This window comes from Leptosomus discolor, chromosome 2 (assembly GCF_034619465.1).
Source record: "Leptosomus discolor isolate bLepDis1 chromosome 2, bLepDis1.hap2, whole genome shotgun sequence".
Taxonomy (NCBI): Eukaryota; Metazoa; Chordata; class Aves; order Leptosomiformes; family Leptosomidae; genus Leptosomus; species Leptosomus discolor.
This window is the reverse complement of record NC_141392.1, coordinates 125,653,793-125,677,486: the sequence shown is the minus strand read 5'-3', so window position 1 is coordinate 125,677,486 and position 23,694 is coordinate 125,653,793. Positions and strand designations below refer to the sequence as shown.

General features: G+C 50.9%; 1 protein-coding gene across 3 annotated transcripts in view; it reads right to left on the bottom strand.

Moving 5' to 3' along the window:
• Nucleotides 1-8,568: 8,568 nt before the first annotated feature.
• The window catches only part of INTS9 (integrator complex subunit 9), a 67,842-nt gene continuing 52,716 nt past the window's right edge, over nucleotides 8,569-23,694 (bottom strand). For 2 of the 3 annotated variants that reach the window (XM_086461696.1, XM_086461697.1), the window contains 3 exons: nucleotides 13,170-13,268; nucleotides 9,958-10,095; nucleotides 8,569-9,045 (listed from right to left, as the gene is read on the bottom strand). In XM_086461696.1, the coding sequence (XP_086317822.1) occupies nucleotides 8,869-9,045; nucleotides 9,958-10,095; nucleotides 13,170-13,268 (414 nt within the window). In that variant the 3' untranslated portion in view covers nucleotides 8,569-8,868. The remainder of the gene's footprint in view (nucleotides 9,046-9,957; nucleotides 10,096-13,169; nucleotides 13,269-23,694) is intronic. The other variant, XM_086461698.1, reaches the window with a different exon arrangement.

Sequence of the window (23,694 nt, the reverse complement as noted above, 5' to 3'; positions counted from 1 at the left end):
GCGAGAGCATCTTCTCCCCCACCCGCAGGGCTGGTGCTGTCCCTCCCGCTCCTCCGCTGCTGTGGCTCCTTTCCAAAACTTCCCAAATAGCCACCAAAACCTCGCCGGAGTACAGACTGTGATCCACGCCCCGACGTTCTGCTCCTGAGGCATCGCAGGATCTGAGCTGTCCTTACACCTCCCTCCACCATCTGGGAGGAGAGGGGCATTTCTGCAGAGCGGGCCGGCCCGTGCCACCATCCTGAACGTCCTCCCTCACCACCCGTCGCTCTCCCGTGATTTTCAGGGGGTCCCAGGGTGACTCCGAAGCTCAGGTTAGGTTGTACGATTCGTCCCAGCTCCAGCACAGAGCAGCCTGGGGCGCACGGTGTCTCTGCCGCCCCGGCCCCGAGGAAAAGGCCTTTTCCCCTTCCCAAAGTTCCTGCCGCTTCATCCCGGCCCGGGGGTTGCAGCCGGCGGGTGCCGGGTGCCGAGCGAGGTCTTTTTTTTTTTTCACGTTCGCTGTAAATAGCATCGTCTGCGGTGACACGGACCCCCCCCTCCCGCCCCGTACCCCGTTCGTGTCGCACGGCCCCTGCCCTCCCCTGCGCCGCGGTTGTGCTAACTGCTCCGTGAGCACCAGGTTGGAAAAAAAAATAAACAAAAACAAAAAACCCAACAAAAACCGAGAGAAAAGAAACACTCCTTCAACACGAGCACAATGTTGAGGTTTTTTTTTTTTTTTTTTTTTTTTTTTTGTAAAAGGATCCAATAAATGGAGAGTTTAACTTGAGCGTGTCTCCGTGCCTGCTTTGCTGGGGGCTGGGAGAGAGGGCTGGGGGCCAGGACAGGGCTTGCAGCCGCCGTGCTGCTCCGTAGCCCTGGGGCACCCCGGAAAGAAGCGTCTCCCCAGGTTGGCATTTCCCGAGGGAGCAGGAGGAAGGGGCAGGTGAGCTGGTCCTGCGGTGGTGGCAACCCCTCGAGGACGCCAGCGCCTGGCGCTAAACCCCGTTGCAACCCTCGGTGAGCTCATGGCTGGGCCAAGAGACCCTCCAGTCCAGCCCCAGGGTGGGTTTGGACCCCCGGGTAGCTTCAGGGGCCGTCCCATGCCAGCTGCCGTGGTGACACAGGGCTGCTGGTGGCACTGGGGACATCCAGCCACGACAGCGGGTCTGGGGGAGGCTGGAAACCCTTCGAGTTCTGCATCACCGACTGAAATCCCAGCCAACCAAAAAAAAACACCACCTTCCCCAGAGCCCCGCTCCGCTTGCAGGATACGGCCCTGGGGCCTCTGCCCGGCGGTGGGGTGCCGAAAGCCACCACGGGAAGGGCTGTCCGGATATTTCTGGGCCATAAAAGCAGCAGCTGAGCCGGCGGGGGGATCGCAAACCTTCCCATCCCTGCCCGGGGATCCTGAACCAAGGGACTTCGGGCTCTCGCAGGCATCGGTGGCTCGGGGGATGCTCCCGGCCCCTCTCCTGTGCAGGAGGCTGAGGAGGAAAAACCAACGGGCTCTGTGTGATTTCTAACCAGATTTCCATCAGCTTCAAAGCTGCGGGGAGGAGCAGAGGGGAGGAAGGGAGCTGGCTGGGCCGTGGGCCGTGGGCTTCCCCTCCACGCTGGGCTGGAAATCCCACAGGATTTCCTGCGTGTTGCTGGATTTCCTCCTCCTTTTATTCACCTTTCCTCCTCAGCAGCCGGCTTCCTCCGTGGTCACCTGCCCTTGGTGATGTGCCTTTTATTTTCCCTACTGCCTTGGGGTAAAGGCTCTTCCCTACTGGGAGTGTTTGTGCTTGGTTTTTATTTCATGGAGAGGTTTCAGGGTAACCCCAAATTATTTTGGTCCCGGAAGGGAGGAGATGGATGCTCTGCCCAGGACCTGCCTCCCAAATGCCTGGAGTCTCTCCCCAAAATGTTGCTGGACAGCAGGGACATCGCTAACAGCAAAAAGGCACAGAAAACCCCGGTCAAAGGCACTGACCTGCTGGCGTCAGACGAGGTTTTGGGGGGTCTGGCTCCCCGCTGAGCCCAGCAGCATCTTCAGCTCAACTGCAGTAGATTTGCTCGTGAGGCTTTTCCAGCCCTTAGGCAGGAGATAAAAATCTCCTGTTGGGGCAGGTAATTTTTGCAGCTGTAACTGATGTGACCTCGGTGAGAGGAGCCGCAGCAGCGCTGCTCCTGTTTGGTTGTTTGGGGTGGGTTTTTTTTTCCCCTTTATAAGGGTTTGTACTTGGGGATGGGGGAACAGACCTTGGGGGGGAGGAGGAGGGGATAAATCCCCCTAATAATTCATTCCCTTCTCCCAGGAGGGAGGGCGGGGAGGGGTGTGCTTTACGCTCCACTCCTCAACCCTAGGAAGTGCCCTCAATTTTTCCCTCTCCTTATAATTTTTCACTTTTCTTAATAAAAAGCAATTTCACCGAGTGCTCCCTGCGTTTCCAGTCTACCTGTCAACGCCATAAAAGTAACCAGCTCCTGCAAGACCCCGGGTAAAGGTAAAGATGGTAAAGGTAAAGGTGAAGGTGAAGGTGAAGGTGAAGGTGAAGGTGAAGGTAAAGGTAAAGGTAAAGGTAAAGGTAAAGGTAAAGGTAAAGGTAAAGGTGAAGGTGAAGGTGAAGGTGAAGGTGAAGGTGAAGGTGAAGGACCTGCAGCCACCGGTGCGGACACTTGCACTCTCCCACGGCTCTGCCTGGTGCCCCCGACACTGGGACAGGCAGGAAGAGGGAAATTCCCATTTGGTTGGGGGTTTTCCCCCATCTGGAAATGCAGGAAAACAGCAGCATCGCAAAGCCGAGGTCACGCTGGATCCCTCGTTCCCAGGCTCATTAGGTGAGCGCTTTCCCACCCACGAGCCAGGGCGGTCAGCGTACCCCGGCATCGCTTTCCCGTTTAAAACCAACAGACAAACAAAAAGGCTTAAATTCTAGAGCGTGTGGGGTTGTGGGGACTGGGGCTGGCAGGGAGAGGGGAGCGCTGGTGCTGCGGGGGGGGCGTTACAAATCCCTACAGCCGCGTAATGGCTCAGCCTGCGGCGCTGGGCCTGCGCTAAGCCGTGGGTGGGCTGGGCAGGATTTATACCTCGGGCTTGCTGCCTGCGACGGACCGTGGGAGGCTTTAGGAAGAAAAATAGGATTTTTTATCTCTAGTGTTTTAAGAAGTTATACCGGAGCCATGAGCAGGCTGAAAAGCAAAGGGCTGCTGCGTTTCGTGGGCGCCCAGCGAGGGTCACCCATCGCCCACCTCGCTCCCTGGGTCCCGCGTTTAACCCCGGGGCAATGGAAACATGAAGCTGTAAAGGCATTTGGGAGCCCTGGGCTTGGCTTAAAACCCCCCCCGGGGGAAGGTGGGGTTTGCCCATGGTGCAACCAAATGGCTGCGGAGAGACGGGCAAGGGCTGGGGAAGGCGCCCCGGGCGGTGAGCGCCGCCGCGCAGCACCCGCAGCCACCCAGCGAGCGCCTGCGCCGGGCCGGCGGCAGCGGAATGTAATTCAGAGCTTCAAAACAGTAAATATGAAGAGCAGGTGGCAGAAAATGAGCAGTTATTAGCCAGGTAATTAATAAAAGACCTCTGCTGCGCTCGGTGTTGTGCCTGCGAGGGAAGGATAGTTGTCACCGCTCGTTTTAAGCCACTAAGTAATTTAATGTAAATAAAAACCAAAAGAAAAACCACCCCGGCTCCAGTGCCACCGGTCCTCATGAACGCCTCCGGGATGCTGCGAGTGCCGGAGCAGCACTGTGGCAGAGACTCAACAAGGTTTGGTTTTGGTTTTGGTTCTTTTTTTTTCCTTTTCCCTTCAAGACTGAAGAAAGAAGAGGTGCGGGGTGTAACACCCGCTCCTACCGCCGTGGTTTTAAAGCCTTTCGGATGCTCTTCTTGCAGGCATTTCTCAGCAGAGGGCCCTGCTCTCTTGCTGGTTTTTAAGCTCTCACATCACAAGGGTTTTGCTGCCAACATGATAATGATAAAAAAAAAAAAAAAAAAAAAGACAAGTTGTGATGTCTTTGTGTGTGGTTGGGCTTCTCCATGCACCCCCAGGCTGCTTTGCTCCATCCCTCACCCTTTTCATTGCCAAAAAGTACCCATTAACATCCAGAAAATACTACCAACACTGCAAGGTTTTACCAAGAGGGAGGCCAGCGTTTGCCCCTTTGGTTATTGCTGCAATAGGAACGGGGCCGGGGATTCGTTTTCTCACCAGGGGCTTCATGTGGATCCCACGGCTCGGCTGGACCGCATGGAATTCTGCTCTGCCTCTGGGCGTTCGCTGGCGTAGCTTTAGTAGCCACCCTTGAGATGGAGCCATCACCCCACCATGTGCTTGGGGGCAAGGAGAGGGACATGTCCCAGGGCCGGCCAGCGACAGGGCCAAGGGAGAGAAAAGACGGAGCGATAATTCAATTTTTATTGCTGTCATCAAGGCAAAGAGCCTTTTATCCTTTAACCCTGCCAGTAAAAACGCTGCAAACGGATGCCGTGACTTCCGAAACAGGAGCTGGGGAAGGTCCCTGCCTCTTCGGGCCCGATCCACCCCGCTTGACTCAGGAGCCTGCTGTGGTGCCACTTGGCTGCGTCACATCATGGGAGTGACACAGGATGCGGCCCATGATCTCCGACGCCAACGGAGCCTTGCCCAGGGTGTGGTACCTGCCACTGGCTCCTGGCCCGGGCGCCCCGTGGTCCCCAAGTGGCCTTGTAGGAGACGTACTGTGTCCCCACGGGCGAGAATCCCCTGTGGCCACAGAGCTGCCTCCTCAGAACGTAGGTTCCCATGCTGTGCCCTGGAGAGCAGGACTGGGTGGGGTGGCTTGGCTGTAACCCCAAGGTCACAGGGAGAGACTTGGCTTGTTCCTTGTGGGCCACAACACTCGGTGATGGGTCCCCAGAATGACGGGGCCCACGTGGTGGGTTTCAAGCTGTAGGTCCTTAGCGGTGAGTCCGAGATGGCTGGACCCAGGTGATGGGTCCCCAAGGGACGGGTTCATGGATCCCAGGTGACAGGTCCCCAAGGAATGGCTTCATGGATCCCAGGTGATGGATCCCCAAGGGATGTGTTCATGGATCCCAGGTGACAGGTCCCCAAGGAATGGCTTCATGGATCCCAGGTGATGGATCCCCAAGGGACAGGTTCATGGATCCCAGGGGATGGGTCCCCAAGGGATGGGTTCATGGATCCCAGGTGATGGGTCACACGTGGTGGGACCTGTTTGATCTGCCTTCCCTTCCCCATCACGAGCCGCCCCAGGCCATGACACGCAGCTCGGTGCCCTGCACTGCCGACAGGGCACAGCCCCAACATCTCACTCCAGTTTCTCTCTGTTCATCATGTCCAAGTCCCCAAGGAGGTGGCCCTGGTGTGGCTCAGGACACCCATGGGGGGGTGGGCCAGCTGATCCCCCATTATACCGACTGCGTCCAGGCGTGCTGGGGGACAGCATGAGCCCGGAATTAAATGACTTGGTCCCGTTGTTTTCATTAAGGCTGACATTAACGGACAGCAACCACAACGCGCTTCTCACCACCCAGCACTATCTGTTCCACAGAAGCCACCCAAGCGCCGACAGCCGGGTTTACCCTTTTCTCCCCGTTATTCCCCAGCCCAGCGATGCAGCCCTGGCGGGAATTCATCCCTCGCCAGGGGCTGAGGCGCCGCCCAGCTGCGCCCACCACGACGTGTGGTTCACCAGGGGAGCTGCGGAGAGGCCGGTGAAGCACAGCTCGGGGTGTGGGACCCCTCCCCACCATACGTGGTCACAGGGACTGGGGATGGCCACGGCACAACGAACATCACACAGTGGCCAAGGGGATGATTATTACTTTTTTTTTTTCCCCCGTTCTGGAAGAAAGAGAGTGAAACCAAGAGCCTTTGCTGTCGTCTGTCCGTTGACGTGCGCGTCTCTGGTTAAAACTTATTTGCCCTCCACCGTGTTCCACCCCCTCCTTTCACAGCTCTCCCTGGCTGCCATAGTTACCTCTGCAGCACTGACCCAGCCCAAAGAAGTGCCATTTGTTTTTCTTCCTCTCTGCAGAATGAACAAGCACTTATTTTTGCTTGTTTAATTAAGATTTTTCATTCAAGAAGCCTCCCCAGTACGCTTATTTTTTCCGTTCTGCTTGTAAGAAATGAATCCATTTTCAGATGCCAGGCTGGAGCAGCGAGAAGTTTTCCTGTCCAAAATGACAAAAGGCAAAAAACGGTGAAAAGTTTTAATTTTTTAAAAAATTTTTTTAGTTTCCAGAGGTGTGGGAAAGCCTTTGGAAAGCCATCAGCTACCAGATGACCTGACAGAACAGGCTGCTGGTGGTGGGAGTCAAGAGCTTTGCGGCTCAAGCAAGGGTTTCGGTGCGACAGCCCGAGCGCGTCAGCGGTGAACCAGGCGAAAAACTTCACCGTGGAGCCCGAGCACGTCTCTGACCCGGTTCATTGGCACAGCAGCCCGCTCCCAGCCCCCCGAGTTACCCTCAAACCCCCCCGCGCTCTCACCCGCCTTCTGCCGCAGCAGCCTCCACCGCAAGCCTCGAGGCAGCCCGCGGGGGAGGACGGCACGAATCCTGCCTCACACGAGAGGGGAGCGGGGCGCTCGGCCGGGACCGCGTCCAGACTCACCCATCAGAGGCAGGACTGGGCTGGGTCTCTCCAGCGCTGTCAAGTTTGGCAGCAGGGAGAGATTTCCGGGGGGGGGGGGGCTGAAGGCAGCAGGGTTTATTTGGGATGGTTCTACACCCGGCCCTCCTGTGGAGCGGCTGTTGGGGCCGATACGGCCTGTCCCACCCTTCACAGTTAAATATTTCTGTAATAAAGCCTCGTGGTCGGACCCCCCCCCCCCCCGGCCTGTGGGGCTGCGTGGCTTCAGCAAAGCCCCCCCGGATCTCTGTCTCCCTCCCAGCCCCACGGAGGCCAGGGGAACACGGAACTCCATCGACCAGGGCTCTGTGTCATCCAAGCGCACAAGTGTCACCGAAACGTCCCCGTGTCCCCCAGCGCCTGGCCAGTTCAGCCCTGGGGGCTCCTCCGGGCTCCAGGCAGCCGCGGGTTGGCTCTACCCCGGCCGAGGGCTCCTCGGCTTCGCCGCTGGGCTTCCAGGCTCCTCGCTCTTCGGGCCACGGGGCGCCGCAAGCACCAACGCGCAGCCTCGGGCCGGACTCCTTGAAGCCACAAGGGCATCGAGTCCCTTGTAAGGACCAACGCAAACGAGCGCGTTCGCCAAATGAAGGCGCTGGGAGCAGCCGAGGTCACAGGCAGAACGAGGGTCTCGAGGACTCGGCTCTTCCAAGGCTCACGCTGCCCTCGCCCCCTCGCCTGCCCCCTCAGCTCAGCCGAGTTTATCCCTGCGTGTTAAGAACAAACTCTTGGGAGATTTAATTACAAGGCGAGATACATCCGACTCTTTTATTCTGTTTCTGAGTGATGGATGAAGAAGCTGAGCTACCGTAAACGCTGTCAACTCTGACGAGGACTGAACGCTCCTGCAACGAGTTTTTCACCGACGTTAACGACACGGTTTCTTTCCCGCCCCCGACACACCCCGAGCGAAGGGACGGACGCTGCAGCCTGTACACCCACTCCAACAGAAGTCCTTAACGTGCACGAAATGTGACGGGCAAAAAGTGCCACAGCGAACGGGTTTTACGACAGCGCTGTTCCCCCGCCGCCGTCCTCTCCCCGCACTGAAGGGGCAGTTGCATCTCACAGACGCGCGTACGCACGCGCAGGCGGATGCAGAACGGCCGTGCAGATGCTCTTATACACACACAGAATGTGCTTCCTCCTTGGCAGCCCTACTATGCTTTTTATTTTTAACACCAAATAAATACAAAACAATCCAATAAAAGCCAAACAGCTGTAAATCTGAGAAACCGGTCGCTCTTAAAAGCAATCCTATTAACTACGTTTAGGCCCCAAATATGTGATTTGGGGAGTGAAAACCCTCCCCAGGTCTGCAGTACAGATGGCTTTGTATAAACAGTTCAGGATTTGGGATAGTGGGGGCTGAAACGAGAGGGTTTTGGAAGGTAGAAACGAGAGGCACTTCAATCTCAAAGGTTTTTCACGAGCACTAGGAGTTGTAACTACCCTGTGTACTTTTTTTAAGCATCTCCCTGAGATACTTCACTGATGATGGAGGGACCCAGGAGAAACCAGTCCTTTGTGCATCCCAGTGAGAAGCACGTAGCTGGGTGGACAAATCTGGTGGTAACAGGTGGTGGGGTGCAGCCTCAAGAAACACCTTGCGTGGCTGAAGCACACAGCTTCTCCAAAATCCCTCCGCTCCGCAGGGACCGGCCAGGCTCTCGCGCCTCAAAGCTATTCTACACATCCCCCACAGCCCCCTGTTTCTATCTTTGCTTTGCTAATCTTTGCCTTACCAGCTTTCTCGTTCCTTTCCGTGCCAGTGAAACACACATCACAGTGTAGGTGGAGGACAGAGAGGAAATTGGATCTGGTGACCGGGAAGAAAGCGGGGAGAAAAATAAATCTAAAAGGCCATTGTTTCAATATTCCTGCGGAGTTTTCTCAGGTAAAGGACTCGGGTGTCCATTGCTGAGAGGGTCACACAGAGAAATGTCCGTGTCTGCACACAATTTCACCCTGACCTCGTAAATATACACTGTATTTATTTACTCCGCAGTTCGTATCTCCGGTAAGATTCCAACTCCCAATTTTACAGAACAGGAATCCCTTCCAAAGTCTTCCAAAACCAGTTAAAAACAAAATAAAAAAAAAAATAGATAGATATTAAAAACACTTGCTTGCTTCTCCATGAAGGGGAAGGTGTTTACTGGTCTCTTTATATCAAGAAATTCCCTCTCTCCCTGGGGTCGCCCTCTGGAAAGCTCTTAGCTCTGGCACTCTGGGGTCTCTCCTTGCAGCGCCGCACGATGTCCCTCAGCTAAAACTTCTGCAGGAATTTGAGAACCAGGTCGCGCAGTTTCACCCTCAAAGGTTCGTCGTTGTCACAGATGATGTGCGTGGAGTCCTCCTCAATCTGAATGAGGGTTTCTGCCTCCTGGAGGAGCACGATGTGGCCCTTGGCCGTGTCCTCCACCTTCACGTCACTGAAGCCGTGCTAGATGTAGAGTTGGGGAGGGAGGGAAAGAGAGAGAAGTTACTACAACTCAGGCAGGGGTGAAAGACTAGGGCAGAGAAGGGAGAATGGCCAAGAAATACAGAGTGCCATTGCAGATACCCGAGATTTTGGGGATTTGAGGAGGAAGCACGCACAGGCTAAGCTAAACACGCCCCTCATCACACACACACACACGGATCAGGGAGGCTAAACCAGCCTTTTCCACTACACTGGGTCACGGCAATTGCAAAATCTTGAGGACAAATGGCTCCTTTAACTACAGAAATGACCACCTGCCTCAAAGATGATGCTGGTGGAGAGCTACTGAGCCCCAGGGCAAGCTTCCTCTCAGACAATCCTGCCCTTTTTCCTGCTAATTTCCTCCAAGGGGTCGTGCAGGCGAGAACAGGGCTCCCCAGAGCCTGCAAGTTCAGCCACCAAGCCCCCTGTCCTGCAGCTCCCCAGAAAGCTTCTCCATCAGCAGAGACATCTCCAGGATCTCTTCTTCACTCGGGTCACTTCATTTTCACAAAACTTGGAGGAACTTAACTGAAAATACTTCAGAGACCTCCTCCCTGCTGTTAAAATTTATTGGAAATCAGGTGGTGAATCCAAAAGTTGCATGGGGGGGCAATTCACCCGCCCAGAGTGACCCTCCCCAAAAGCTCTGCTTCTGCGGGGAACCAGGAGGGAACGACTGACACGAAGCCCCTCGATCAGGACAGGACTCCACAGGGAACTATCCCCTCCACGCTCAGCGCAGGGACACGCGTTCCCTGAAGCACTCTGCTGCCTCACCAGCCCCTCTCCACTTCAAGCTACGCTAAAATGATTTCCCCTCTCCCCGCTAGGCACGTTGCTGAGACGAGGAGAAATCCGCCTGACCCTCGCTTGCCACCGAAGACTTATCACCTTCTCGAGGGTCTGCACAAACTGGTCCACGGGAATGGAGCCGCTCAGCAACGGCTTCAGAGGTTTGCACTCGGGCACGTCATCGCTCACTCGCTTTCTCTTCTTGCTGGCGGGAGGTTGCGGAGGTTTCGGAGGGAGCTAATGGATGAGAAGGTGCACAGTAATGCAGAGAGTCGCAGCAGCTTATTGCAATTTGGTTGGAATAACAAGTACATGAGCTAGAAAAGGAATATTGATTTCGTTTTCCGTGACTAAAGGGGAGCATCGCGGCGCTGAAGGGGAGAGGAGAAACGCGGCCTTGGGCCCGCTGCAGCTCTGCACACACAAACCACTATTTACAGAAATAAACGAGCCGTTTTGGTTCCCAACTCCGTCATCTTAAAATTTCTGTCAGATTCAGTCCCGTCCAAATTTCCGTCATCTTAAAAGGCCTGTCTGGCTCCATGCAGGGCTGAAGCTTTCTATTTTACCATTCAAGTCCTCTGCAAGGAATCATGCCTCACAGAAATCAATGCCTTGAAAATCACACTCTAAAAGATAATACAACAGGTTGAGAAACGGGCAAATTCAGAGCAAGTAACTACTCGGGGAATGAGCAAAAGGGGTAATTCATTTCTCACTGAAAACTGAGTCTTTAGGACGGACTTGAATACAGACAGGGAGGCGTGAGAGCGGCTGCAGCACCTGAAAAAATCACTGGAGCATGACCTGGGCATAATTTTGTGCTGCCTCAGAAAGCCATCGGCCTCACCTCGTCCCCAAGCCCCTTCTCTGGGAGCAGGGAGGGGGAGGCAGGGTCAGCCCGTGCAGCCGACAAGGCAAGGCGTGGGGTTAACCGAGCGCTGCGGGAAGACACCGTGGAGATGAAAACCGGGCGGCTGTAAAAAGGACAGTGAGGAAATGACCATGTGAAGTAAAGCCACGTGTCCTGCGCCGAGTTAGTCAGGCCAGGGAAGTGTCAGCGCTGGTCTTTCCAGCTGAAGTGGCAACCCAGTCCCCGGGAAAAAGGCACTGGGGGAAAAATGTCTCCAAAATTTTGGCAAAACCACTTGCAGGGATGTGTCTGCACACACACACACACACACAGAGGGAATTTGCCCGAAGCAACCCCAGTGCCTTAGCACCCTGCCCCTTCCAGGTGACAGGCCGGGCTTCCCTCAACTCCGTGTCTTTCCCATCACGTACCATCAAGTCTGGACCTGCTGTTGTGATGTCCCTGTGTTTCCTTCCACAGCCAGGGAAGGGCGTTTTTCAGCCTTGGGAGAGAAATGCCTCCTGCTCAGGATCCAGCTCCACGAGCAGGGATGCACCTGAGCCGCCCCACGACCCCCACCATTTTCCCTTCAGCTGGTGGCCCTACATGCCTGTATCACGTTATTCGTGCGTGAATCACCCACACGGTTCTGTGTTCGCAGATTGAGTTTTGGGGGCTGGTCCACACACGGTTTCTGTGACTCCTAGAGGTCCCAGGCTCAGCCAATACTGACAGAAACCACCGTGCTGGCTTCCCTCCACGCGTTTACGAGGGCTCTGGCATTTTAAGCCTAGGTCTAAGTTTATTTGGCATCAGGAATCAAAGTAGAGAAGAGAGTGAATGAACAACACAAAGGAGAAAGCAGCCTACTGCTGCAACACCGCCATTTTTTCAGTGTCGCCTGGTGTTTCTAGGGAACTGACTCGGAAAAAGTAAGACAGTCTGTCTGCTGTGCGCCGATATAAATCCTGAACTGACCTTTACGTCCCTGCGTTAAAGGCGTTGCCGTTCTGGGCCCTCTTCCCAAGTGTAGGGGGCCCAGCCCAGCTCTGCTGCTGCTGGAGAGGCATCGCCATGCAGAGCGTGGCGGCTTCACAGCCTTCCCCGCACGCTCGTACAGCAAAGGAGAGAGGAGGACCACCGCGTGCCCCGCTGAGCGGGTCCACCGGGCATCACGTCCTCCTGCGGAGCAGCGACGCCAGGAAGGGCGGTGTCAGCCTGGGGGAGGCGGTGGGAAGAGAGGGTACGCTCTTGCTTTGTACCAGGGAGCACCGCCTGCCTCTTGCTGTCCTGGGTTACAGTGTAAAATGTGCCAAAAGGAAAAAAAAGTATTCCATTACCATCTTCAGGAGCTGTTGAGACCAGGTGGGGCGGTGCTCCCTGCCTCCCCCCTCTGGACTATCTCCTGTCAATGGGCACAACAATGCCTTATCGCCTGACCCATCGGTAACTCGCTCCTGGGCTATCTCCTGTTAACGGCCCATCAAGGAACTGCCTCACGACTCCCCATCCCACGGTGAGATGCTCCGCCCGGGGGGAAGGAGCCAAGCAGTCCATGCCAAATAAAAACTGAGATCTCCAACACCCGAGCAGCCTTCTTCCACTGGATTCCCAGAGGAGTTTTCCCCCCCACTGGAGTTCCAGAGGACAAGAGCTACCTACCTACCACTGGACCTTCGGAGGAAGACCAGACCCTTTTACAAGATCGCTGCTTCCACAGAACTACACCCATCGCTTCAGGAGGACTGCAGCCAGCATCTTATCGGACTGCTACTGCCCCCCTAACAGGGGGTCAGGTTGTATTCCTGACTCTGTCAGTGTAAACCAGGGGGTTGTTTTGTTTTTTCCCTGCCTTGTGTTTTATATATATATATATATATATTAGTAAAGAACTGTTATTCCTATTCCCCATATCTTTGCCTGAAGGCCCGTTAATTTCAAAATTATAATAATTTGGAGGGAAGGGGGTTGCACTTTCCATTTCAAGGGAGGCTCCTGCCTTCCTCCACAGACACCTGTCTTTCAAACCAAGACACCTGGGGAAGAGGGCAAGCTTCAGGAAGACAGTCCCGTCATGTGTCTGATGTTTTAGGCCGTCTCTCTCCTCCGACCCTCGGCTCCAAGCCCGTGAGAGGCTGGCCAATGCCGGTCCTGGTGTGCGGGCGATGGAAGGCAGCAGCACGATTTGTAGCCTCTCTTCAGGGATAATCTCCCTTCCCCTTTTATCTTGGCCAGGCACATGGCCAAGGAAAAGAGGGTAGGGAGATTTATTGGCATCCCACTCTCTACTCTAAGTGTAATTCCTCACTCGCACATGCCAGGACAAAGCATCTGACAAGGACTCTCCGCTGGTGGGGAAGGAGTTGTTGGAGGGGTTGCCTCAGGAGACCAGCTGGGGTCCCAGATGGCAGGAAACCCAGTGTAAAGATATTTTTCTCCCTTTCCCATTATACTGTACCTGCAGCACATGCTTGTTGTCTTTAGTATGCAACACGGCAGAAACTGTTGCTAAGGAAATACCAGGCTTAATCTCCAAGGGCACAAGCGAATCTGCAAGCTAAAGCAAAAGAAGGATTTTGTTCAGCAAGTGGTAATCTCAAAATTCGTATGAATCCAGCTGCGATTTAAATTGGCAGCGTGGTATTTTTAAACACGGACTAATGAGCTGTAAACACAAACCCACTGATACAGTGACAGTGCTCCTCTCACCTGCTCGGCCCTCCTTCCAGCTCTTGAAGCTACTGACTTTCATATCGTGATCAGAGCAGGGAGAGGTTTTCAGTAACCCAGGCAAGTCTCACAAAACACAGCAATTAAAGAGAAACCTCGTTTAAAAAGCCATCAACTACTTTAATAATGATTTTGATTAGTAAAACTCAGAATGTAATTAGTCATCGATTACTTATTATGTTTGTTTTGTCAATGGACATGAGAAATCACAGCCGGTTTCCTTTCGGTTCCTTAGTGCCGCGGCGCTGTGGCTGCAGGATGGCTGGAGGAAAAGGGTTTGTCCTTAAAAACCCAGCGGCTCCATGGGCTGGTTTGAAATTTTTCCTTACAGCACTGCACAGAAACCCTTCCACCGCCTTTTATATAATTCTTCTCTGAAAGGAACAAAATTTAGCCTTGGCTCCAACTTCGAATCCAATGGCAACCTCCCAAGACCCTCAGCACGGAGGGTGTTGGCAGTGAGGGCGGAGTGGGCAGCGCTGCACCTGCGGAGACCTGCGGGAGCCGGCCAGCTGGGAAGCATCTCTTCCAGCCGTGTTTCCAGAGGAACGCTGCGGAAAACGGTGCTCATGAACACAGAAAATGATTCCCTTTTTCTCCCCCCGAGGGAGTTCTAGACGACAACTCAGCGGGCATCGGGTGCCCTGGAGTCCTGCCCACGGCTGCAGGCAGGATCTAGCCCCGGATAAACAGGGACCTTCACGCCACACGGGCCAGCAGCCCCAGCAGTTTCCAAGGATCCCTCTCAGCCAAGCACGCTGCTGTCAATCACTGCGGGCCCGAAGGCAAGGATGCACCAAGAGTGCTCTGTGTCTGTGGGGACACCCTGCAGTGGCTCAAAACCCAACGATGGGCGAGATTGCTCACGCGTTACAGCGCTGGATGAGAGGGCTCTTCAGCTGTGAAGACAAGTAACACCTCAAGGGACAGAATCTACTTGGCTGGTTTTCCCAACAGTGGTACCATCAACCCACCTCGTGTAGAGAGAGCCTCTACAAGATGATCTTCATCTGCTCTCCATTCCCTTTCATCTTCAAACACATGGTACCTCCAGTTGGAGCCATGTATTGAGAAGAGCTCAACCTCCAGGTAAAGGAGTTCTTTGGAAACTCCAGCCATCTACGACAGTGCTTCCACAGAGCAGAGCTCTGGAGAAGCAGCTATCATCACTGCCCTGCCAGCAAGGCAACACCAGCTCCCTTCAGCGTGCCAGATGCTCTTATGCATGAAAAGCAGGAAGAGCAACTGCATGGAGTTTGGAAAAGCATGGCGTATTCCCACTTTGGAGACAGTGCTCCTGAGGCAAAGAAAGATTCAATTCCTCACCAAAGCCCACGCTGTGAATTTTCAACAGGACCCGAACCAGGAGAGGGATGGAGCAGAACACCCGAACCCTGCCACATCTCAAGGAATTTCAGGTACCAAAACTTTACTGCTGAGTACTCTGGTCTGCTGTAAACCACACAGGTGATCACTCTTACTGCAAAGCTCTAATCCTGGTGAATACAGAAGCAACTCACCTTGACTTCAAAAAGCACTCGCTACTGGCTTGATCCTTCTGCCATCAAAGCACTGTGGAGGCTTTTCTGTTGGCTTCATTGGCAGCGAAGTTCAGCGGCTTCTAATAATTTCTGAAAATCTCACCTACCACAATTAAAGCTGCCGGAACATTTCGAGAGCACCTCCTCGAAATAAAACACTTGGATAGACGATTGTGTTGGAAAAACACCATCATTTTAAGGCTGCATTCAAATCCCCTAAATTTTGCACATATTCAGACTTGGTGAATCTTAGAAATCAAAATTTCACGGAGCAATTCAGATTGCTCTCTCTCTGGGACTCTGCTCGAGATCTTGAAAGCTGGCAATTTGAATACAGCCTTTACAGTTGGTTGTTGAAGGCTGAGAGGATGAAAATATAACGATAATCATTGCTTCAGATTTCCCCTGGGACCTAAAAATTGTAACACTTGCAGCAGTGTGTTACGGTGCGCTTTGCAGTGGTTGAAGGCACTTTCCTCTCCCACCACCTTCCAGAGGAGGATCGACACAAAATGGGCTCTAATGACGGACACACGGCAAAATTACAAACACTCTGAAGAGAAAGATCCTTAAAAAACAGGGAGTCGCTTAGAATCCAAGTCCTCTTCTGCCACTGAAATACTTTGATGTTAACACTCATGCAGGCTTTAACCACGCAGTTGGTAAATAGCAACACTTTAATTATTACTGTCAAAAAGACAGTAAGACAGGCGTTCATTTTTATTTTCTCTAAGATATTGCTTCAGCTCACGGCCTTCTCCATGTCGTGGCCAATCCTTTTATTATAGAAGTTCACTGACCCAAACCAAAAAGGTCATTTAATCACACCCAGTAATTCACCCACCAAGACCAGACAGCACTGCGATACTCCTTTCAACTGACCTCCCGCACACACAAATCACAGAACTCTTCCAAAAAGCTGGATTAAAGAAACCCTTTTTCAGAGAGACAGCAAACTGTCTACACCCCAAGCAATGGCAGCTCCACCACTTCCTCTCGCAAGCTGTTCCAAACTTTAATTTTCCTTGCAGCCAGGAAACCGTGTCTTATTTCAAGGTTGAATTTGTCCAACTTTCAGTTGCTGGATCTTGTTATGCCGTCGCCTGTGAGATTGAAAAGCCCCCCACTATGCAGGAATAAGCGCGTCTTCCTTCCAGTCATTATCACCAGCCTAATGCCACATGCTGGCACCGGGAAAGTCAGGAAAGCAGAGACACACGGCACTGAGAACGAACACCACATTAATCAGTCCCCTGCCTACAGATGAGCACTTGGACTGCCTTAAGACAAACTTGCGTGTGTGTGTATGTTTATGGTGTATTTAATTTTTTTTAAATCCTTCCTGTTAAGGAAAGTTGAAAAGAGAGACCAAGCAAAAACCCCAAGTCATTGACTCTCAGTAGCCTGAAACTGTGAGTGTTGATGTGAACGGCTGAGGGAGGGAAGAGTCAGGTTGGGATGCTCTGCTCCCGGGATCAGAGCTGTCCACCCATGCTCTTACAGAGTAAAGATGTTTCTACCGTAAACTGCAGTTGAATCTTCCGTGTAGGATTGCGTTTTCCACAACAAAAGGAGGTCTGACACATACTATGCGAGCCCAAAGCCTGCTGTTGGCCAAACTAGAGCTGTTTATAAAGCAGAACAAAGTACAGGCGTTAGGTCACTCTACCAAGGCCTTCATTGGGACAACTCTCCCTAGGCTTAAGGTCGCACACTGTCTTCAGTCACCAGCCAAAAATCCTCTTGTTGGCAAGGAAGAGCTGAACAATGACTGAGGATGCAGTCTGGAACTCCTACAGTAAAAAAAATACTGAGGTTGAATAATCAGTGAATAAAATGAGGAGAGGACCAGAATTTTAGCACACAGGGTCTTGGTCCTGTGGAGGGTTTTCCCAGGGACAGACAGGCTCAGACATACACACCAGCTGGTATTTTAACATCCCAGTGGCAGCTATACTGGCAGCGGCGACTACCAATGATTTCTTCCTAGATTTTTGGGACACCTCTCCAAACTCCTCCCTTTTCCCTCTTCCCCTGCAAGTTTTATAACTGCAATAGCTCTTGGCTTACACTAGCGAGGCTGCAGGAAGACTGATCTAGCAGGGAAAGGCAAAGCCTGAGTTGAGCGAGGTGAGTTGGATCTTTACCCTCCAGGACCGGAGCAAAGGGGAACAGACAGGAGCACAGCGAAGTTTATCAGTAATTAAAATCCTCTTAACTTTAAGATCTGAAATTCACTGATGTGTACGCTAGATTACAGCACGTGTATTTACAAAGGGACACAGCTGGGTTTTTACATCAGCATTAAACGGGTATTTTCCAGATTTGCAAACTGTGCATAAACGTATGGTCTCTGCATCAGAGGTCAGAGCCAGTGCTGCAACTCTGGATCAAACCAGAGAAATCAAAGACACGAAACAGAGCTGTGAAACCACAGGGCAGGACAGACCCATTATGAACTCAACACACTGCCAGTCCTCAGAGAAAATAAAGAAAGAATAAAGTTGTAACATATTCCTCGGGGCAGGGATCAGTTTTATTCAGTGCTTGTGCAATACCTAGCCCTCAGAAATCCTACTAAGGGGTCCATTACTCGTGCTACCATACGGCAGTAATACAGCAAATGGAAGGAAAATGTTTAAAAAAAATCATCAAAAGTGGATCAGATGCAACTAACACAACAGTTTTCTCTGTCTCTAAGACAACTGCTGAGGGAATTGGGGCAGCCACAGTCTGTGCTTCATGGAGGTAGTCCTCGGTATCACGTAGGAAATGACAAACCGTGGATTTCTACAGCAGTCCTGAGCTGGGGAAAGCCCTGGTTAAAGCAAAGATATTCCCAGACAACTACTGGGCTGTCACTGCAATCCCCGAAGGGTCAGTCTTGAGCCTGCTCCCATCCAATTTTTATTAATGACCCCAGTACAGAACGAAGAGAGTGTTCAGAAGGCCCCACTGAAGTCTGTAGAGGCACCCTTAGCAGAAAGAAAGATCAGGCTACCACAAAGGAAGAACTAGATGACCTCAAGAACCGGAGTGAGACAAACAAGATGAAATTCAATAGCATGAAATGCAAGGCCAGAGACTGGGCTAATACTGAGAATTTCCGCTGTGAGCTGGCAGCTGCTGGAAATGACAGAGGTGAAGGGTCCAGGTTTATTAGTCCGTCCCATGAGAACTGAGAGTCACAAATGTGACACAGCCATGAAAAAGCTAAATGCAACTCCAGAAAATATCAGGTAATTCTAGCAGAGACGAGTTACTGCTATTATACTGGGCTCAGCAAGATCTCATCTGAACTACTCGTAAATTGTGGGTAATTTAAGTTCAAGTAAGATATTCTGAAGGGTAGATTGGGGCAGGAGAAGCTGTCCTGTAAGAGGAAACTAGGTATCTTGGCTTGTTTAGCCTGGAAAAAAGAAAGCCAAAAGGAGAAATTCTACATAAACACTACAGGGAAAACACCAACAAAAGGGAAAATCTATTTGTGCTAAAACACGATGTTAAGAGTGAATATGCGCAGACCAGCCACGAATACGTGTAGGCTGGAAATTAGGATGTTTCTAGACATCAGAGCCAGCGTGGGTTTGAGCAGCAGTCTGGTGGGAACAGCAGGGGCAAAAGTCTTCCCCAGTTGAAACTGGTGCCTCACATTTTTTGAGGCATATTATAAACACTATTACTAACTGCAGCTGGGTTCTGGCCATGTAACCCATGAGGGCACTTCCATTTCTAGGTGGAAATGATCGCTTACAGCCTTGGAGCTTGCCAGGTATGAAGAGATTCCCACCCAGATCCTAGCCCCTACAAAGGATGCAATTCTTACGCAACAGAAAAATATCCTCTCCCAATTATTAGAGAAGCCCAAAGATTTACAGATCTGCCTGCCTTCAGAGGGAGTCCACCAGGCCCTAGTAATCACAGTTTCACAGAGGTTGTTACAATAAGAAGTCCTCAGCAAAACCTGAATGGAGAACAACCTGCCTCATCCTCCATCCCTCCGCTCACCTTGCTCCTCACACACATCAAATACAGTTTCTGGATGCAGAAGAGCATTTTCCCAGTGTACCTTGCATAAGAAAAGAGTGTCCAAACATTCCACACGCTTAAAAGCTGTGCAACAGCCCTTTCCTAAGCAGGATGATCTGTATAGTCAGCCTTGTAAACAGAAGAAAAAGCATAGTCTTCATCCTGTCGCTTATATTTGGACGGCAATGTTAGGAAAGGAAGACAATTTACCTCCCTTCCTACCTCCCTGCCTCTTCTCATCCCTTCACTATTTAAGTACCAAGAGCCCTGTTGTCAAGTCATGTGAAACCAGACACAGAAATGCACAAGAGATTATAATGTGGGCAGAAGCCTCAAACAGATTCAGCCTTGGCTCTATACCATCTGCTAAATCAGGCAGAGCCCGAGTGCAGGAAGTCTACAAGTATCAGATCCTGCAGAGGAAACAAAAAGATACGTGGTCAAACACATGCACCCAAGGGGAAAGGTCTAAAGATTGAAATACGCCCGTGGAGCAAGCATTCATGACCAGCAAGCACATTAAACGAGGCACAAGCGTGCTGCGGGCCATTGTGCAACAGAATGGAAACCGAGGAATCTTTCTAACGAGACTTAAAGGAACGAGGGCATTTCCAAGAGAGAAGAACAAACACCCTAGAACTAAGGGCATCTATATAACCATTGGTGGGTGATCCAAGTCACGTCTTGTTGGGGTTTCAGCCTCAGATTTTACAGAACCCAAGTGTTTTACATGGGATGATTAAGTTGCTAAACTAACCCTAACTTGATAGCTCTTTCAGTCTCTGTGGGTCTGCTACAAGTCTCTCTGGAGCGGATTTTAAAGTCTCATTAACTTCAGTGGATGAAGAATCACGCCATAAATATCCAAGACTTTGGTATTATTGCTTGCAAATCCCTACATTTTAGCTTTACTCTTCCATACAGCCAACACCTAGTGAAGAAACAGGACAGGCTGAAGAGTGAGTCCTGCAGTTTTGAGCAACGAAACAAACCTCTTCTTTTCCACGTGTCTGGTCCATGTTCAACTAATGGACCAGGGCTCCAGACCAACGTGATGAACCTTGCCCGCAAAGCCTGGAAATCAAACCAGGAAGATACACACTGACCAACCAACAGGAAACAGCCCTGGGTGGGATTATAAACAGTAGTCTTGGTACTAAAACCAAGCACCGGCTTTTTGCCAATCCTGTGCCAAGGTCAGACAGTTTTAAGGAGGTATCTAAAAGGAGTAATGAAGTCAATTTATGGATGTTTAAAGAAGCTCTCCCCCAGTACGCTGCATAGCCTGGGAGCAGGTAGGAACCAGTTGTTTGAGGAACTTACAAGAGGACAATGGAAGCCAGAACCAGCAGAAGCAGAAATTAACCTCAAACTTGAATGAAAAATGACAGGTAGGGGAAGCAAGCACGTGAAGTACCTTCAAAGTAAAGGCAAGCAGCTTACAGACGCAAAAGATGAATCATTTGAAAGACATGAAAAGGGCATCAATCAAAATATTCAAAATAGAGTAACCAGTTTCTGGGTCAAAATGTCAAGTCAGAATGTAACGTTGTTGAAGCTGATTGGGAAAAAGACAGGTGAGTGCCTGGCTAGAGAAGAGTGTTATCTTAGAGCCAGCCAACAGGAGTGAAGGAGAAACAAACCCAGATATTCATGTGGGCAGGCAAAGGCAGGCTGGGAGCAGAAAAGCAGTTCCAAGTTTCAGCAATCTAAATAGGACAATCTGCAGATAAGACCAACCAGACGAAAAAGTACAGCAAAAAAAAAAAAAAAAGGCAAAGGAAATGAAGGAGAAAGCCTTCAAAGCCCCCAAAAGAGAGGAGGGGGAGAAGAATCCTCTGCAAAAGCACAGGAGGCTAAACGGCCGGGAGAGAAGAGACACGGGAGTGGTGTGGGAGACACGTTCAAGAAGAAAATCATGGCTGATTGCATGGAACACCAATGACGTAAATCAGGAAGACGGGAGACTACACTGGTTCTGGCTTTGTCTAAGGAAAGGTCGGTAAAAGCTGTGACAAGAGCAGGTTGGTGGAATGTCAAAAGGTGAAGTCAAGCTCGGAGAGGGCCTGTGCTAGAACGAGGGAGGGACTCCAGGCAATTTTACGGACAGTGGATTCAGCAAGCTGGGGGCTGAAGGGAGGAGTGATAGTAGCAGAAGTAAGAAGGATGGTTATATTTCATCCTACTTCATGGTGAGACTACAGCATCTTTGTACAAGGGGGAACAGCCAGGGGAAAATGAACGGTCAGGAGACGGGATAATGTGGGGCCACCAAAGTAAGTCTAGGGTTAGAAGAAAGACAGAAATCAAACTGAAACATGTAAGGAAGTTGGGCAGGTAAGATGAAAGCCAGGCTTTGTCCCCCTTTCTCTCAAAGAGGATTTGCCAAGATCCTATGTGGAAAGAGAAGTTGAGACAGGAGAAGAGGAAGGTGGAGTGAAAGCTACATGGACTGTCAAGTGGCTTTCTTCCTAATTCTTCTCTGCAATAGTTCCTTATAATTTCACTCTACGTCAGGCTGTGCATTGCACATTCACACTCTCCTATACTGGCCTGCGGCCTTAAGAACTTGCAAATACAGTATTTTAAAAACAGAGCCCTCACTGAAGTCAGTCTGCTGAAACCGAGTGATCCACACCATTGTTCAGCTGTAATTAAACTGGAGGCACGTTATTTGCTCAAACACTACTGTTTAATTTATCTGTTTGCTCCAGAAGGTGTTTTCCATTTTCCCAGCGTTCTCCTGTGAATAGACAATGCCTAACCAATTTTCAGGAAGCAGTCTCTTTTTTTAATTATTTTTTAAAGTGAAAGGCAGATGTCGAGAAGAACAAATTAGTTAAAAGTGTAAAGGTTTCCACAATACCTCTGAGAGCCATTCCAGCCTGGTGCCTTGGGACTGTTAAAACCTCTCCCTAAACAAAGGCTGCTCCGAGTGTAAATCTCATTAACATACAACAGTCCTGCTTGACCCGATTTTGCTCTTCGGTGAAGTGACTGAAATGTAGACAAGCTCCAGCAGTATAAGTAAATTTAAATTAGTCCGACAAACCAGGATCTGAAGTACTGAGAAGGTTTTGGAAAGGAACTGTCACACTATCGTCTGTATTGACTGAAACTATGCTGAGCCAACAGTTTGGTTTTCTAAAGCCTTAAGAATCCAAACAGAAGTTTGAACACAGGTCCGTGGCTGAGAAAGGGCTGTGGACATTAGGAGAAGGTCCTGATCAGGATTTCATTGAAGCAAACACTCTTTTATGAGACTCTTAGCTGTGCTTTAGACACAAGTCCTAGCCCTGGAGCAGATCTAGCAATTACTTTTTTTTTTTTTCCAGGGTGGATTTCATCATTCCATTTTTGGCTAACATGGTTTTGACCAATAACAAGCCTTCACAAGGTTTTCTAGGAGCTATAAAACACCCTCTGCAGTTGCCACTTGAGCCTCCACAGAACCCCAGGTAGCCCATATGAAAGAAATGCTCTTTCCTTGCAGTATGGAAATTCCTATATATTCAGGCAGCATTAAAGAGTCTTCCTGGATGAAACTACTGAAAAGGCGACATTAAGCAGCAAATACTCCCCGCCAGGAGCCTCATCTATCGTATCTGCAATCCTGTCTTGCACAGCCCACCCAGTAGGAGGGGAAGTTACAGCCATTTTTGGCCACCACTGTGTAAACCCTGCCTGAAACCAACCGCCCATCTGCATCAGCCTCTCAAAACCAACATCCTAACGAACCTCTCTGCACAAGGGGACGGACAGGGCTCTTCTGCTGGGAGCGGGAATGAGGCAAGCCATGCAGATGGCACATAAAAATTATTAGGGAGGTAAGGTGCTTATTTGGGTGGTTAGCATCAAAGGAAAGACAGTTTTTTGCTCCTTCTCTCATTTATTTGAAAACCAAACAACGATCCTTTGGGACTGACTGTTGTGGCTGGTTACACAGAGTAGGAGAGATTACATGGACTCCTCAGCAGCTATCAGCTATGCTGCTAAGACTCAAAGACCAAAGTCAGAGAGGGTGGGAGACAACATGCCATACCTCCCATGCCTTATTCACCACTCGGCAGGTCAAGCTGGAAGCAAAAAGTAGCCTCACATGGTGATGTGATGAAGACCTGCTGAAAGAGAGATGGTCCTGGGGAGACAGTCTATGGTCACTACAAAGGTGGCATTGCTCTTCCTCTAGCAAGTTTGCTTTAAAAGGAATGAGCAAGATCTCTTTTGGAGGATGATTTGCATATCTTAGTGCCGGGGAATGGCATCCTATTAACAGCCCAGAAGCACAGCCTTGCTCTCAGAGGCAAGCACACAACCACTAAAGGGTCTGACACGCAAAGAACTCCCTGAGGCAAGCAAACACTACCTCCCTGACACCAGCTGGGAAGGACAACAGCTTTTCTGAAAGTCTCAGACACGATCTGGTCTACCTAATTTTTGTATCCTATTAAAAAGTGTTTTCAGGAGCGTCATTACATACCAGGTAGCTCTTTGCAACAAGTTGGTAAAAGCGTAGCTTTGGAACCAGGGAGAATACCTGGACATGGAAAATCACATGAGAGGTTTCTACTCCCTGAGCACAGAGAGCTTTGAAATGAGGACTCCTATGTGAATAGAACTTGATGTTATTTGTTAGAGGAAAGAAAAGGGCCATTTCTGTCAATATCCCTGTCTGTGCTCGTG